This window comes from Carassius gibelio, chromosome A18 (assembly GCF_023724105.1).
Source record: "Carassius gibelio isolate Cgi1373 ecotype wild population from Czech Republic chromosome A18, carGib1.2-hapl.c, whole genome shotgun sequence".
Lineage (NCBI taxonomy): Eukaryota > Metazoa > Chordata > Actinopteri > Cypriniformes > Cyprinidae > Carassius > Carassius gibelio.
Genome location: NC_068388.1, coordinates 14,705,496 through 14,722,566, shown reverse-complemented (window position 1 = coordinate 14,722,566; position 17,071 = coordinate 14,705,496). Strand labels below are relative to the sequence as shown.

The 17,071-nt window shown below is 37.9% G+C and overlaps 1 protein-coding gene across 8 annotated transcripts in view; it reads right to left on the bottom strand.

Moving 5' to 3' along the window:
* The window catches only part of LOC127934027 (ryanodine receptor 1), a 115,214-nt gene that overhangs the window by 18,816 nt on the left and 79,327 nt on the right, over positions 1-17,071 (bottom strand). For 3 of the 8 annotated variants that reach the window (XM_052531198.1, XM_052531201.1, XM_052531203.1), the window contains 14 exons: positions 16,894-16,981; positions 16,558-16,650; positions 13,540-13,710; positions 13,018-13,077; positions 10,693-10,827; positions 10,492-10,604; positions 10,316-10,412; positions 10,132-10,238; positions 9,472-9,523; positions 9,327-9,389; positions 2,440-2,539; positions 1,260-1,339; positions 1,021-1,097; positions 785-858 (listed from right to left, as the gene is read on the bottom strand). In XM_052531198.1, the coding sequence (XP_052387158.1) occupies positions 785-858; positions 1,021-1,097; positions 1,260-1,339; positions 2,440-2,539; positions 9,327-9,389; positions 9,472-9,523; positions 10,132-10,238; positions 10,316-10,412; positions 10,492-10,604; positions 10,693-10,827; positions 13,018-13,077; positions 13,540-13,710; positions 16,558-16,650; positions 16,894-16,981 (1,310 nt within the window). Of the gene's footprint in view, positions 1-784; positions 859-1,020; positions 1,098-1,259; positions 1,340-2,439; positions 2,540-9,308; positions 9,390-9,471; positions 9,524-10,131; positions 10,239-10,315; positions 10,413-10,491; positions 10,605-10,692; positions 10,828-13,017; positions 13,078-13,539; positions 13,711-16,258; positions 16,274-16,557; positions 16,651-16,893; positions 16,982-17,071 lie in introns of all 8 variants that reach the window. The other 5 variants (XM_052531196.1, XM_052531200.1, XM_052531197.1 and 2 more) reach the window with 3 other exon arrangements.

The following is a 17,071-nucleotide window of genomic DNA, read 5'->3' as shown; positions in this document are numbered from 1 at the left end:
AAATGTCTCCTGTGGGCCCAAAAATGAGTAATACATTCACATGATAAAGTACCAAACTGCAAAAAGTTATTTCCGTAAACAATATTTTTTCAGTTCTGTGGTAAAAAATAAAAATAAAATCTAAACAAGCAAAATATTAACACTTGTTTTCCAGAAATATATATTGAGTCATATTAATTTATCTTATTGCCAATTATAAATTAATTTTTAACATGCACCTCATTTAATTTCTGTTTGATTTATGCATAAAACAAGTAAAAAAAAAAAAAATGCAGATTGGCTAAGAAAAATAAACTTCAAAATATATATTTTCTGAAAACAAGTCTAATTATCCTATTCAATATTTATGACTAAAAATAAGACAAAAATACGGATTAGGAAATGTATATTTATAAAATTTCTACGCAATCTATGCAATAGTTGTGAAAATATGTTACTGTATTTATGAAAATAAGAACATTTAATTTAACCTATGCAATTTCTTATAAGGCTTGTTTACACCAGCTTTCCTACGATAACACACCAAAGGAAAAAAGAATCATACTATGTCATACAAGATGACTCAGCAGAGTTTATACACCTTTTCTCATTTAAATCTTCTTGTGAATGTTTAGAATTTTCCATGCTGAAAAATAAGAAAGTGGTGTGAATAGGTCTCAATCTATACATTTCGAAACAATTAAACCGTAAGATACAAAATGCAAAAAAAAAAAAAAAAAAAAAAACCTATTAAAAAAAAAAAAAGCTATGTGATGGTCTGGGGTATGAGTAGGGTTAGACTTACTTGAGCCCTCCTCTGATACCATCCCGAGACCTTCGGCCTTATTCTGTCTCTCAAATGCATTCAGGTCCAGAACACTGTCAACAAACAAACCACTATTATACATCTACCCATAGGCACGGCTATAGAAGACACTCTTTGTTGCAAATATTGGTAAAGTTCAACATAATTATCAAAGAAATAACATATATATATATTCAAAGTTAACAATAAAGTAAAATAAAGTGATGGCCATGTACCTGCATGTTTGCATGAGAGCCTGTAGGCTGAGGAAGAAGCCTACATCTTTCTTGTCTTTCAGATAGTCCAACATCCTCTGTCACAAGACATCAAGACAATTTTGTCAATGTTGCATCGAGTTAATCTGTTCATGCTATTATTTCTAAAAACATCCATGTCTTAAGCTTAGCACGGTAACTTCATTTGAAATGACACAGGTACATTATTTGTACTAATAGAGAGAGTGCTATCAGCTGACCTGCTGAACATCACTGTTGCCACCATTGAGGATGGAGATGCCAAGTTTGAGAGTAGAGGACACCATGGCTCCCGTTTCACCTAAAACAACACATTAGAAGAGACAGAATTTTGTTTGACCAAAGCTTGTGTGATTGTTAGTCAAACTGGTAAGGGTATTTTCTAGAAAGATCAGCCATACTATAAGAAACTACAAAACTAAAACCACTAAGGTAACACTTTCTATGAAGCCCATATTTATAACACATTATAAGGGTTTTCTTAAGGCATTATAATGAATGCATAATGCATTATTTAAAAAAAAAAGAGTAAAATATGTTGATTCATAATTATAATAATAATTATAATACATTATAAAACTTACATATTTGTGGTTATACATTTTATGATTATTTATAATATGCAATAAACACAATGTTAAATCCACTTAATTAATAATGGATTCTAAGTCTTATATATTGACATGATTCATCTGTACAGCATCTTACTATCTTATTGATATTACAATTAAGATAAAAATATTCAATAATATATTCATGAACTGATTCATGAACTGATATCTGACCTTATGGCTGTTTAAGAAGAAAATATCATTTTTATGTTTATTGTTGTTGTTATTATTTATAAGCGGTCTTTGTCTGCTTTAAGTAAAGTAGCACGTTGACAATGGCAAGATATGATATTTATAATACATTATAACTATGGGAAATATAATCCATTGTTAGTTAAGTGGATGCATTGTGTTCACTGTGTATTATAAATCAACATAATCTAAAAAGCTATAACCACAAATAAGTAAATATTATAATGCATTAAAACTGTTGTTATGATTACTCATGAGATGATACAACATACTATAAAGTTGTTGTTGTTTTTTTATAATACATTATGCATTCATTACAATGCCTTAAGAATACTCTTACAATTTATTATGACATAAATATGGGCTTCACAGAAATTGTTACCAAAATATTTCTTATTATTATGTTGTTGAAAACAGTTTTATACTTAATACTTAATACTTTTGTGGAAACTGTGATGATTTTTTTCAGGATTCTTTGATGAAGAACAGCATTTATTTAAAAAAGAATAGTTACTAAAAATAGGCAAAACTAAAAAGATTTACTTTTTGTTTTTATTATAATCCAAATGCACGTGTTCGTGAGTGATTGTGTGTGCACCTTTGCAAGCACTGATCATCTGCAGAACCATTTCTGCCGCTCCACGGTCATGTAGACGGGACTGCTGGTAAAGAAGCCTCTGCTTTTCCATTTCCTTCTCCTGTTAGATGGAAATAAACAGTCCAGTCAGGGTGATGCCCAGTTTTAAATATCCCTGCCCCACGACCATCCAACACACATGCACACACTCGCTCATACACCAAACAATGTCCTGTATCCTGAATATGCAATTTGTTTTGCATTTTTCTATAATTTATACATTATATATATGGTTTCTCCCTGAATACCTGAGAAAATGTCTTGTATTAAAATTATTCATGAAAAAGTGTTTTTACTTCTTAATTGTCACTTTTGTTTTTTGTTTTTCTTCATTCATCTACATACATCTTACACACTCTTTCTCATCCAAAACACAAGTGCTATTAGTCATGTGTCCGTTATTGGAGCTGTTCACATTTGCTGACTGGCACAAACGTTAGACTACAGCAAGCAGACCTGCTCTCCCTAAGCAGTGAGGCACATCTGTATGATAATACTGGCTCTTCCCTTAGTTTTAACGGTTTCACTGTATAACTAATAGTACATTTTTAAATACGATATTTAAAATTAAAATAAATATTTCCGCAAAACTGTAACATATTTAACTTTGTTCAATTATCAAACATACACTACCATTCAAAAGTCACCATTCAGCAAAAATAATAATAAAAATTGTTAGAATTGTTGAAGGAAGTCCCATACGATTAACAAAGCTGCATTTATAAAAATACAGTAAAAACACAAATTTAATAGATGCAATTTATTCTTTTCAACAACTTGTCATGATACATTGCCGGAGGGAATGAAGCAGCTGTGGATAAACAAAACTGTCAGTTATTAAATTCAACACACAGGGTAAATCCATACTTGGAAGGGAAGGAAGACACACAACGGGTAGGCACGACAAAGGAGGAATGCACAGACTGGAAATAAATACATGGCTTAACAAAGCAATTGGGAAGAACACAGGTGAACAAAATAACTAATTACGAGAAAATGAGGACAGAAGCACAGAATGACCAAATACATGAGGGAGAAACACTACAAAGACAGTCCAATCCTGACATTTTGCCTCCCTCCTGAAAGGTGTATCCTCATGCCGTAGAACCAACAGAGAGAATGACGGGTAGGAACTGGGAGGAGGCTCAGGAAGAGAACAGACACCCGGGAGGGGGCCGGCAGACAGAATCCAGTGAGGTGACGATGGAGGGAGGAGACAAGGAGTTAAACAGAAGAAGCCAGGGTGGATCTGATGGAGAAAGGAGCCAGGGAGATGACAGAAGGCACTTGGCGCATGTGGCGCCACATGGGACCCAGGCTACAGCCATAATGGCGAACCACGGTGGAGCCAACGGGGGGAAGAGCCATGGAGGAGGAAGGGCTGAGGACTCCAGGGTGCCAACCATCGGTGGCAGAGCAGATGGCTCCAGAGACCAAGGTGGAGGCGGGGATCCAAAAGGCTGCAGTGGAGCTGGAGCAACAGAGTGTCGAGGAGGAGCCAAAGGGATGGAGGAGCTTGACAGAACCAGAGGGACGAGGTGAAGGATGGTCGACGACAGACCAAGGTGGAGCCAGACAGACGAGGAAACCCAGTGGAGCCAGTGGACTGATGGGCCACTGCAGAGAGAAGAGAGCTATGTGCCATGGTGGAGCTGCTGGGTTAATGCAGAGGGGCTGCCAGACGACAGCGGTGGAGGAAGTAGGAGAGGGTGGGTGGGCGTGCCTTTGTGAGCATCCGGGCTTAACTTGGGACCAACTTGTGAGCAACTTGGTACCAGCCCTGAGGGGAACAGGAGCCTTCTCTGAGCAAGACATGGGAACAGGAACTTTCTCTGGGCTAAACTCAGGAATGGGAGAGACAGAGTTCACTGCCAGTGGAGATAGCAAAGGGGGCAAGTTGGTAAACAAGTCAATTCAATTTTCTTCTGGTTTGTATTCTCCCAAAATTCTCCCTTTTCAGCTTACCCTCAGCCAGGGTGCAGGAGGCGGAGCTCCTCTTCATAATCTCTCTGTCCACAGCTTTTCTCCCTCGTGGTGGGAATTGTAACCGGCTCTCGCAACTGGTCTGATGATCTGTGAGGCTCTGACTCCGTGGCAATCCTCAGCTCTGTCACACTCCTATGCGATGGCTTGTTGGTCACAACGGGCTCTGGCACTCAGGCAGTGGTGGGCTGGGGCTTGAGCTCCGTGCATTGGGGAGATAGTGGGCTGGGCACTGGGTCTGGCCGTGTTCTGGATTGAGAGAAGACACTCTCCAGACACTGGATGATTGCTTCCCTCCAGCACAGTCGACGGGGCGGTAGTACAGAGTAACAGAGGGGAAAACACGCAGAATTAACTGTTTTGGTCGGGTCTTTTGACACAATATACTGCTGAGAGGAACGAAGGAGCCGTGGATAAATGAAACTGTCATTTATTAAATCCAACACACAGGGAAGAGAAGGAAGATACACAGACACAACTGGTAGACACGACTGGAACTTAAAGGGGTCATATGATGCGATTTAAAATCGCATGAAGAAGATCTGTAAAGTTGCAAAGGCTAAATTCTCAAATCCAAAGAGATATTCTTTATCAGAGTTAAGACTCTGCCACGCCCCCCTAAAATGGCTCATTCTATCACGCCCCCACGTCTACGTCACTATATGGAAATATTTGCGTAATGCCACTCAAATGTTCACGAACAGAAAGAAGGCGTGGTTTCAGTAACCTTATCATAGTTAGTGTTGAATTAGCCATGTCAGGGAGATGATGTGTGTATCTATACGAAAGCAAAAGCACTTTACTTGGCCTTTCCGAAAGAGATGCATTTAAGGAGGCATTTCTGACTAAGTATGTTCTGTTATTAGTTTAAGTATTTGCTATTGAATCTTCAAATGCAGAGTTTTGCATGTCAGATTTGTGTGTATGTATGTGCATGTGTGAAAGAGAGAGCGAGACAGGGTCACACAGTGGAGTCAGCTGTCTTAACCGTCCATGGCTTGTGTACTGCAAACACATACGAGCTTCATCACTGTCTGTCACGCGACTCTGTTCCCCTTTCAGGCTTGAACTGATGGTAAAACTAAGGACATCACTGACTGTCTTTAAATTTATTTTGAAAGATGAAGCTTGCGATTATGGAAAGGGGCATTACATTTCCAACGAGTGCTTGCAGTGTCCGACCAATCACAATGCACTGGGTGAGTTGGCCTATCAGAGCAGACTGTGCTTGTTGGAAGGAGGGACTTTGTAGAAAACGACGCGTTTGAGAGAGACAGAGCATAGAGGACCTACAGTAATGTACAATATTTGTAAATACTGTATTTTTTAACAATAAAGCATGTCAACATGTTCTGTTATACTAAATAAACAAAATATTGATCTTTAAAATAGCATCACATGACCCCTTTAATACATGACTTAACAAGGCAATTGGGAGGAACACAGGTGAACAGAATGACTAATTAAGAGACAACGGGACAGAAACAGGAATGACCAAATAAGGGCACATGAGGGAGAAACACAACAAAGACAGACCAATCCTGACATTACTCCAGTATTGACCGTCACGTGATCCTTCAGAAATCATTAGTTTCTTAGTTGCCATTATCAGTGTTGAAACACTAAGCAGTTTTGCTGCTCAATGTGTAGATAAACATTTTTGGGGAAACTGAGTTTTTTTTTTCAGCATTGTATGATGAATAGAATGTTCAGAAGAAAAGCATTTAATTGAAATGCAAATCTTCTTAACACTGTAGATCTCTTTACAGGTCGATCAATTTAATGTGAATAAAATAGCTGATTAAAAGTATAATTTATGTAGCACTGGGCAACTCATCCAAAATAAAAGTTTTTTACATAATATATGTGTGTGTGCTTTGTTTATTTACTATGTATACACATGCATATATATAATATATATACACAGTACACACACATACATTATGTAAACAAAAACGTTTATTTTGGATGCGATTAATTGCGATTAATCATTGCCCAGCACTATTTATTTATTTATTTTTTATTTACTGACTCCAAACTTTTCAATGGTAGTGTATAAAATATTTATTTTTATTTAAAAAAGCCCCAGTGAAAAACAAAACTAAAAGCATCTGTCTACACTGCAGTATTAGCTACTTTTAAGAAGTTATTGTATTGTGAATATTTGTCTGAGTTTATTAATGTTATTCATTTTTAATTATTTAGAAACTACTTAAGATATTACATTATATGTAGCATATTGGTTTTGGTATATTCACAACAATAATATATCTCACAATAAATGGAAGAAACTGAACTGGGAAGTCGTGGCCTAATGGTTATAGGGTCGGACTCCCAATCGAAGGATTGTGAGTTCTAGTCTTGGGCCGGACGGAATTGTGGGTGGGGGTAGTGCATGAACAGTTCTTTCTCCACCTTCAATACCACGACTGAGGTGCCCTTGAGCAAGGCATCAAACCCCCAACTGCTCCCTGGGCGCTGCAGCATAAATGGCTGCCCACTGCTCTGGGTGTGTGCTCACAGTGTGTGTGTGTGTGTGTGTGTGTTCACTGCTCTGTGTGTGTGCATTTTGGATGGGTTAAATGCAGAGCACAAATTCTGAGTATGGGTCACCATACTTGGCTGAATGTCACTTCACTTTCACTTTCACTCTGTAGAGTTGAACATTTATTGAAGTGACCCATATGAAATTTGGGTGTGATGATACCCTGTTGACAAAAAGGATTATACAAGTAGCATAAAATGCATCAAGCGGGCTGACTTTTAAGATGAACCCACCCCTAAAAGCACCCAAGCATCCCAACCCCAGCATGAAGCCCCACCCACTCCCACCCCACCCTGAGAGCCAGGCCATGTCCTACAAAATGTGTAACTTAATACTGTATAGATTATCTTTGAAATTAATTGCGTGTGTGTGTGTTTTACCTGTGGTTTTAGATGTATTATATGTAAAGTGTGTTCTTTGTGAACGTGTGTTTGTGTGTGTCTGTGCAGGCTTTTACTGTAGTCTTTGGTGAGTGCAGAAAAAAAGACAATGTTCAAATTCAAAACAAAGACATGGAGACACACTTTTGGAGACACACAAGGTTATCACATATCACAATTCAGAAAATTCTGTCAGCCTTCATAAAACCTTCACCACATTCTATAATACTCATATTACAACTATGCAGCATTCATGCCATGTCGTAATTATGGGGATTACTAGATGATAACTTAGACATTTATCATACTTAGAATGATGTTTTTCTGTTGCAACACCATCAAGGCCAAAAATTAATCTGGGTAATTTGATTCACCAGTAGATTTTATGCATTGTTAAGCGTAAACAAATCATACGGAAACGTACTTATACCTATAAGCCATTCAATTCGCCAAAATAGAGTACTAGTGTAAATATAACCCCTTTTACACTGAAAATTGCAGGAACATTGCCGGGTTGCCTTCTGTGTGCACGCAAACACGTCCCGGGATTGAATCCGGGATCGATCCCAGGTTGGGGAGCTAGTAACTTTGCCAGGTTCCGGGACACATTACCCGTGTGTTTTCCGGAATCGCAGTGTGAGAGGTTAGTTACAACCTGCCATTACCACATGATTTCTGCATACCAAATATATACACTATAATAGTATAAAATGTTGGAGATTATGAAGAGATAATTTATAGATTTTTTTGTAGTAGTGTATAAAATGCAAGTATATTTAATTTTTTTTCTCTAATTCTGAATTTTGGGACTGACTTTTCCATAAATCTTATCTTTATTTTGCAATGAGGAAGCAAGCTATTTTCTGTGTGAGACTTCAGATTTCAGCTAAAATCATCTGACACTGGAAGCCTTCACGGAAACATTCAAGTTACTAATGTCCACACCTACTTTTACATTAAAAAACATGGATAATTATACTGAATACTCTTTGGAGCAGACTATGTGTAAAAAACAAACATTGACGATTCCTTAAAATGCTGCAGAGGTTGTCAGCTCTAAAGGTTATGGAATGGAGCAACTGAAGCTCCCTTAACCTGAATCTTGAGGCCAGGTGAGAAGGTGAAGACATATTTTCTGAATTTAAATCAAATCAGGAAGGAGAAAAAGTCAAAACGTACATTGGGTTAGTTGATCAGTAAAGCCGTGAGATACAAAAGATGCAGACAGAATGGAAAACTACAGGCGACTGCCTACAAACTCAGAAAAGAAAGGGTTCTGGAGAGGTGGGACTGGTAATGTATTAAGAGACCTGTTAAGGCATTTGTTGAGTGTGTGTATGAGTTCGTACTTAAATCTCTCACACAAACACACACTCCATCATCAAAAGCGCTAAAAATACAGTACTCTAAATACCCTGAGAGAACAACAATGCAGTTTTTTGTGCTGAGTCAGCCTATTTTGCACATATTTTGCATTATTGGTCTCCCAGCTGGGGGGAAAGTGCTAGAAAAACTATTCACACCTCTACAAGCTTCCTTGTTATTGTTGCCGGTCTACAAATGAAGCCGAATTGGTCAAAACTGAGATGTGTTCAGCATGTCTTGTTCTGTTCTTTTTTTTCCATCTGTTTTGTGCGCAGCAATCTCTCTGCACTCGCTCAAGTAATGCAATAAACACAACGATAAACTGTTAAAGAGGCAGAGACTCAGAATCCAGCAAAGGAGTGCACAGATCAGTCCACAACAGGTATAAAGAGAAAAGAAAAGGAGAGACAGAGAAAGAGAAGAACTGAAAGGATGAGAGACATAGAGTGTGAGGGGTGCAGTGTTCTGGATGTGATCACTCAGTGCGTGGCAGGAGCTGTAGCTGTAGCTGTTGGCTCCGCTGACTCCCATGGCCCCAGCCCCAGGCCCCCCCATACCATCTCTGTCTGCCGCACCTCAAAGGATGGCTCCTCGCCCCCCTCCTCTCCCCCTTCGTCCTCCTCACCAATGTGGCAGCTCTGAACAGAGAGATATGTCAGGTTAGCGGCTCGCATTACATGAACGAAACGTTTTCAATGTTTGGTTTACTATATGACTTACTTTTGCCATAATATCAGCGTATGACATATACAGATGATCCACTTCAAGTTTACTGCGGTGGGGATGAAACAAATGTCAGACAAATGTCAGAAATACGATCAGTTTGACTGCACTGACACTATTGGATGAGATCAATCCAATAGAGATTTTTTTTTTTTTAAACGAACTGAGCTGGATAATAATGTCACAATGAATGAACTTTGCAACACTGACTGTCATCAAACTGAACTGAATCATGATTGAAATTACTTGAGCTGTGCAATAATACTACTGCCTTCTGTTGAGATGCTTTATACATGAATTTAATTTATTATTTGATGAACTTAGAAACAGTTATTGAACTAGTTTCAGCTCTTACATTAACACGGAGCTAGTTTCAATCTGAACTTTGCAACACTGTTATTAAACTAAACTGAATCAACTTTGAGCTAATTTGATCTGAATATTTGCAAATGTCATCGGTCCAGCTGCTTTACAGTTGAAATTAAAGCAATTTCATAATTGATCAATTTTGAAACTGTTTATTTCTTGTTTGTTTCTGTGAAGCTGCTTTAAAGCAATTTGTATAATAAAGTGCTATGTAAATAATTGAGATTTTACTTAAGAAGGAGTACTGTGTCAAGACATCACACTCACCAAACCACAGAGCAATTAGCTTACATTTTCTCGGTGAGAGCGGTGCGGCTAAAGTGAAGGATGAGCTGATGAAGGGGGTCTGGCTTAGATTCAGTTTCTTCCTCTTCTTCTTCTTCCTGCTCCAATGCTTTCTGCAAAAAACAACACTATGAACAAACTCCCCTCAACCCAGTGTAAGCAGGGAACATAAATAGATATGAAGACTTACGGATAAGTCATCTATCATCTTATCTTCAAACGAGTAGCCCTCATTTCCAATCCAATTGCGCTTGTAACCATCAAGGAACATATTAGATGCCCGGTGCCTGAAATAAAAGGAAAAATAAGCATGTGCATCCCACTTTACTCTTGAACACTATTAAAGGAAGGTTACACGTGTCTTACTTAGGGATGTTGTACAGCGGTGTCATTCTAAAGCAGGCCACCACTGCCCTACGGCGCTGTTTTGACAGAAGCTTGTGCCAAACCATCTTCTTGGACTTGAATGAATGCTCAATCTAAAGGAAGACACAGAGGAAGAATAGATGGCTTTTCACTGAGGAAAAAGAGTGTGTGACTTCATGTATGCATGCAATCAGGCCTCACCAGCTCAATGTGGTAAAGAACAGCCGAAACTTCCTGAACTCGCTTCACAACCTTCACTGGTGCATCTGCATCTTCGGCTTTACCTGAGGTCTCTTTATATAGACTCATCTGCCAGCGCATAGACGGGTCCTCAACCTACAGACAGACAGAGATGTGTACATGCAGACATTTGTTGTGATGGAGAGACCTTAAAGTTGTCTTTTTACTGTTTTCTTATTGTTTCTGGTTCATTGTTATAATATTAACAGGGGGTTCGCTTGTATGTATATCCTGATCTAGCTGAGTGGGGTAAAAACTTGAGGGGAAGTGCTCATTTTAGCTTATTTATGGAAATGTTTGTGCAGATATGTTTTGATGTATCTGTCCTCTTTTTAATGGTATTAGTTGTATTTATCTACTTTTATAAACTCTTTTATCTATTTCTCATGTATAAATCATATTGTGAGACAACAGTTTAATTAATAAAAACATGATATGTTCCAATTTGTAGGAGTGGGAAATGTGTATTTAAAATGGCTGTCAGTAGTAATACATGCATTTAAAGCTGCTTGTGAAAAGCGCTATATAAATACATTTGAATTTAATTTAATAGTAGTAATAAGAGAGGTGGACGAAATAAGAGTTCTTGAATATAAGGAATCTAAGGACATCTCAAATCAGAAACTGTGGGTGGACAGAACAATCTGTGCTGCAGTAAACAAACGCAGTTGAACACAATGATGGTCTTTTGTCAGGGAACATGAACGAGTACAGAGCATCGTGCTATGCTCTCCGATGTGCAGACCTGCGCATCACTAGTTCCCACCTCCTGTCATCATCAAATATGTCATCATCTCTGTGCCTAAGAACAATAAAGACTGTGTCCTGAGTCCCCTGCTCTACTCTCTCTACACACATGACTGCGTGTCTTCCCACTACTCCACTTCTATTATCAAATTTGCTGATGATATTGTGGTTCTGGGCCTCATTTACAGCAATAATGGGACCGCATACCTGGATGATGTAGAGAATCTTTCATCATGTTGCCAGGACAATTGTCTCTCTCTGAATGTGAGCAAAACTACAGAGCTGATATTTGACTTCAGGAAGACACAGCATTGGCCCTATACTTATGATCAGCGGGACCCCTGTGGAGAGGGTGAGCTGCTTCAAGTACCTTGGTCTAAACATCTCAGAGGACCTGACTTGGACTACTCACATTCCAACACAGTTTAATAAAGCCAGGTAAAGACGGTACCATCTGCGACAGCTGAGGAAATTCAGGGTCTCAACAGCAATGCTGAAAACTTTCAATTCAGGGACCACAGAAAGTGTATTGACTCAGTGTATCTCAGTGTGTTATGGGAACAGCTCCAGTTAAGACTGTAAAGCCCTGCAGAGAGTTGTGCGCTTAGCTGAGCGCATCTCAGGGTCTGCTCTTCCCTCGCTGCAGGACATCTACCTCAAATGCTGCAGAAGCAGAGCTGTTAAATTTATCAAGGACTCCAACCACCCTAGTAACTGTCTGTTCACTTTGCTGCCATCTGGTAAGTGCTTCTGTAGCCTGATGGCAAAAACTGAGAGACTTAGGAGGAGTTTCTTCCCCCAGGCCATCAGGCTCCTAAACTCAAACCCAGCCTCTTACCATCGATATGTCTCCATTTAATAATCACTTAATAATCAGTAAGATATTCAACATTCTCTACCTCATTTTAACATATTGACCGTGTCACAGTCTGTTTGCACATTCACCTCTTGTACATTCCTGTGTATCTTAATATTTAAGACTACAGTATACTTTCATGCAAATTTTATTTTCTATCCTATATTTAAGTCTACATTATACATCTAATTTTTATTGTTTTCTTTTATTTCATACTTTCATACCTATACTTATGTTATTTTCCTCTGTATTATATTCTTTAATTGTCACTATCCATGTAGCGGACCTGATTCACATTTCACTGCTGGTTATATATTCTCTATATAACCGTGTAAGTGATGAATAAAAATCGTGAATCTTAAATCATGAATGAGATTAAGGAGATGCTGTGTAAGCATAATAAACTTCAGCCTCAATGCTGTGGAGGGGAGTAAGTACTATTTTTTTTACTTGACAATTCTAGTTTCAGACCATTTTTTATATATATATATATATATATATATATATATATATATATATATATATATATTTGTTTGCACATTTTGCACATCTGCTTGCACATCTGCTCTTTTTGCATGCCAACTTATCTCTCGTGATTTTGACTCTCCTTAGGACAGCTTGGGTCGTTATCACAGTTATATTTTACTTTAGTTGTTTTTTACTTCTAAATATACTTTACTTACCTTTCCCTGTAGATGCAGGTTATTTTGCAGAAACTCCCTCACTTCTTCATCTGTGTCTTTCTGTAACATTCAAATGATCATTGAGCCAACAAAAATAATACAATTCAGTGCACACTATCTTTCAAAGGTTTGGGGTAAGTAAATGCTATCAAAAGATCTTTAAAAAAAGGTCATGGTTTCCACAGAAAAAAAATATTAAGCAGCAGTGTTTTCAAGATTTATTATAATATGATTTATAATATACAGTACAGTATATGAATGATTTCTGATGGAGTCATATGACACTGAAGACTGCAGGAAAAACTGCTGAAGATTCATATTTTCCAAAACATGAATAAATAAATTTTTTAAATATATTAAAATAAAACAATGTTAAATACAGCCTTGCTGCATTGTTTAAATTAATATGAACAAATCCAACTGACCCCAAATCTTTTGAAAGGTAGTATAAGAGTTTTTTATTGTTTGGCAGTCAATCAGCCATCCTAATCAAACTATCCAGCTAAACATGTGGCTAAGTACCAGAGAGTAGCGGATCTTGGCTAGGTTTATAAGCTCTTGGTCTGCAGGAGAGCACATGTTGAGGCCGATGGGAAGCAGTTTCTTCAGGGCCGCTACAATCAGTGAGGTCTGAACAGAATAACGGTCCCCTCGGCGCTTCTTCTTGGTCCGCTCAACATCTGAGCCTCCTCCCTAAAAAAAACTCTGTAGAGTTAGTCTGACACAAGGATACTCTTAATTAGAAGGACAGGTTTGGTCCACAAATATAATGTTTTTGGAAAATAATAAGGATTTGTTTTAGGAAAGACGAAAAAGTCTTTAAAGGGATGCTTTCTAAGTGAATAATGTGAATACAGAAACAATTCTCTGTAAACATCTCCCTTCTGTAAGTGTCTTGCTTTCTGAATATTTGATGATTAGCTACAGCTTTTATATTGTTAAATAATGTGTTAATGGTGGCTACTTTCTATGTTTTACAGATTAAGAAGGACATGGGGAAATTTATCTACGGAAGTTCTAAGCGGCCATGCATTATAATATTTTTTATTCTTGTTTTCTCGTTATAACGACTTAATTTTCTTGTTATCTCGACATAACGAAGTTCGTTTTCTCGTTATAATGACTTCTTTTTCTCGTTTTCTCAACATAACGAAGTTCGTTTTCTCGTTATAACGACTTAATTTTCTCTAAGAAGTCACAAAACTGCGCCAGCAGGTGGCACTATAGACCTGAATATAACTGAAGGGGTGTTGTACACTATCCACCTTACTGTACGCGGACCTTCCTCGTGATCGCTATAATTTGTGCAGTCTTCATTACTGACATTTAATTAATTCATAAATGTTAAATGCTTGAATCAATATGAATATTTTGTGTATTAAGTTCCTGCTAGATGCATGAGTTTCACCAACGCGTTCTGTGTCATAAAATAACTGCTTATCAAAACCAAGGTTGACATCACTGTATTCTGTTTATCTACAGTAGGACGGGATTTAACGATGTAGGCTGATGTGCTTCTTTTCCTTATTACTAATCTTTATTGTTAACCATATTGATGAGAAATGTGATATGTAAAATCCATAGGCTAATTTAATTCAGTTTTGTTCTATAATGTTGTAATCGTTTTTTTCTACACACACACACACTACACGTACACATGGACGCTCTTTTCAAACAGAAGCTTGTAACATGATATCTGCCACATCATATAATGACTACTACAAATTACAAATTATATATAATTTTATTTCAAATAAAGGGAAAATGAAAAGTGAGTTTAATCCAAGCTGCTCTAATTTCGCGGTGTTACCATTTATACATGTTAATTACAAAAACAAAACGTTCGTTGTACTGTCTCTGGAGAAATCAACAGTGATTGATCAGCCTTTATTTATAGACGTTATTACCTAGGCGAAGCTAAATTTGCTGAAATATAGGCTACAGTAAGAGCGCCTGCATGGTTGTCCATCAGATGCCTGTCAAAGTTGAGTTCGTTACTATAGCAACAGTAAAACTGTCATGTCGTTATAACGAGAAAACAAACTTTCGTTATGTCGAGATAACGAAAAAAATAAGTCGTTATAATGAGAAAACGAACTTCGTTATGTTGAGATAACGAGAAAAATAAGTCGTTATAACGAGAAAACGACTTTCGTTATGTCGAGATAACGAGAAAATTAAGTCGTTATAACGAGAAAACAAAAAGGAAAAAAAATTTATAATGCATGGCCGCTTAAAACTTCCGTATTTATCAAACTAGCATTGAGTGAAAATAACACCATGCTTTAAGGGCGTGTTTTATCAGTCAGTTTATTAGGAAATGTTAGCTAAACATACAGCAGTCTTATTGTTAGTAGTGTAAGTTTGCCAACCCCTCAGCACAGCACACTTTAATACAACACTAGGCTTTGAGGGGCACCTATGGTGAGGAGATAACAGACGGTGCTACAGTAATGTCCATATCACAGCACAAAGGAGGCGGTCTGCTGCAAAGTGAATAGTATCATTGTGCTAGCTAACACCTAACAGAGACACATTTTTTAGGGAAGTGAGCAAGTGAGTTGGGTTTGGGTAACATGTCAATTAATAACTTGTCAACAGAATGGACTCAAAAGACACATTAACTGGAATGAATTAAACAAAGGGAGGGAAATATTAGATGAGAGATGTAATGAGAACTGTTCCCTTTATTGGAAAAGCTATGTTCCTTCTCTATATTACCAATGTGCTCATACATTTCCCTGAAATCTGTGAAGATTAAGTGATGGGTAATGGTTTGATTTTGATAATGAGTATATTTGCTCCTAGTGAGGGAGCTTCACCACTAGAGCTTGTGGGGAAAAAACAGTAACACCAAACATTAACATCAAACCGGACGGCTGCACTAAAAGAAAGAAAAGGAACCAGACAAGTCTGCAAGAACTTGCAGCAGTCAAAATCCATCAGAGGCACATCAATCAAAATCACTGTCAGGATGATGGAACTCAGATCCAGCGAGAGTTAAAGATCCAGCTGAAAAGGGGTGCCATGATCCTGAGACTAAAGTCTATGGCTGAGGGCTTTCATCAAACAAGGTACCAACATACCTCACACACACTGGCAATGAATGAGGGTATGGACTTCTGGTTGTTGTGTATATATGTAAGTGTTTGCCAGTGTACGTGAGTTTGATGGAAAGCCCTGCTTGTGCGCCATGCGATCAGCACAGCTCTTTTTTTATCGTGCAGAAACACGGTCTGACCTCTCCGTCTCCGGCCTACACACCCCGATTCCACAGCGAGACAGGACACAGAGAGAGACATCACTGTTAAAACTTACACCCTCACAGACAGGAAAAACAGCAATGGATCTATAACCCAATGTGTGAGTAAAAACAGTGTCTGTCCTGAACAAGATATGAGGTCAGCAGTCATCTGAAGAAATGGACTAATTTAATTTCATTAAAAAAAAATTCTGAACAGAAAGTACAAAAAATAACACACCTTTTACATATACACTCAAAATTGTCAATTTTGTGCAGCAGTAAGTGGACGAACTCACCATGGTCATTTTGCTTTTGCTATCAGCAGTGAGGAAGGACATGTTGTTGATCTCATTCATCACCACAAAATTCTGCTCCTCACGCTTGAAATTCTGCAAATAATAATACGAGAGTTATAAGAAAAGTGGAAGGGAAAAGAGACGAACAGACAAAAAGAGACAAGAGACGTAACAAGACCACAAACAAGATGAAAAGAGATGAGAAGAGACAAGATGAGATAAGACAATAAGTTAAAGACATGTAAGAGGAGACCAGAAGAAAAGGAGACAAGAAGAAACTAGACATAAGACAAGACAATGGGATTTTAATTATAGAGAGGGGAAAAAGAGATTCACTTGAGATTTGGACCAGAAGATGAAGACTTCTCCAACCATCCTGAAGAGGTCCTCAGCATAAGGGTCAGGACAGGTCAACCATCTCGCCCTTTAAATGACACAAATAACCAAATAAGAGGACACTTTTCTACAACTTGTATTTTTTTTTATAATGTTTTAAATAATGTTCATTTGGCTA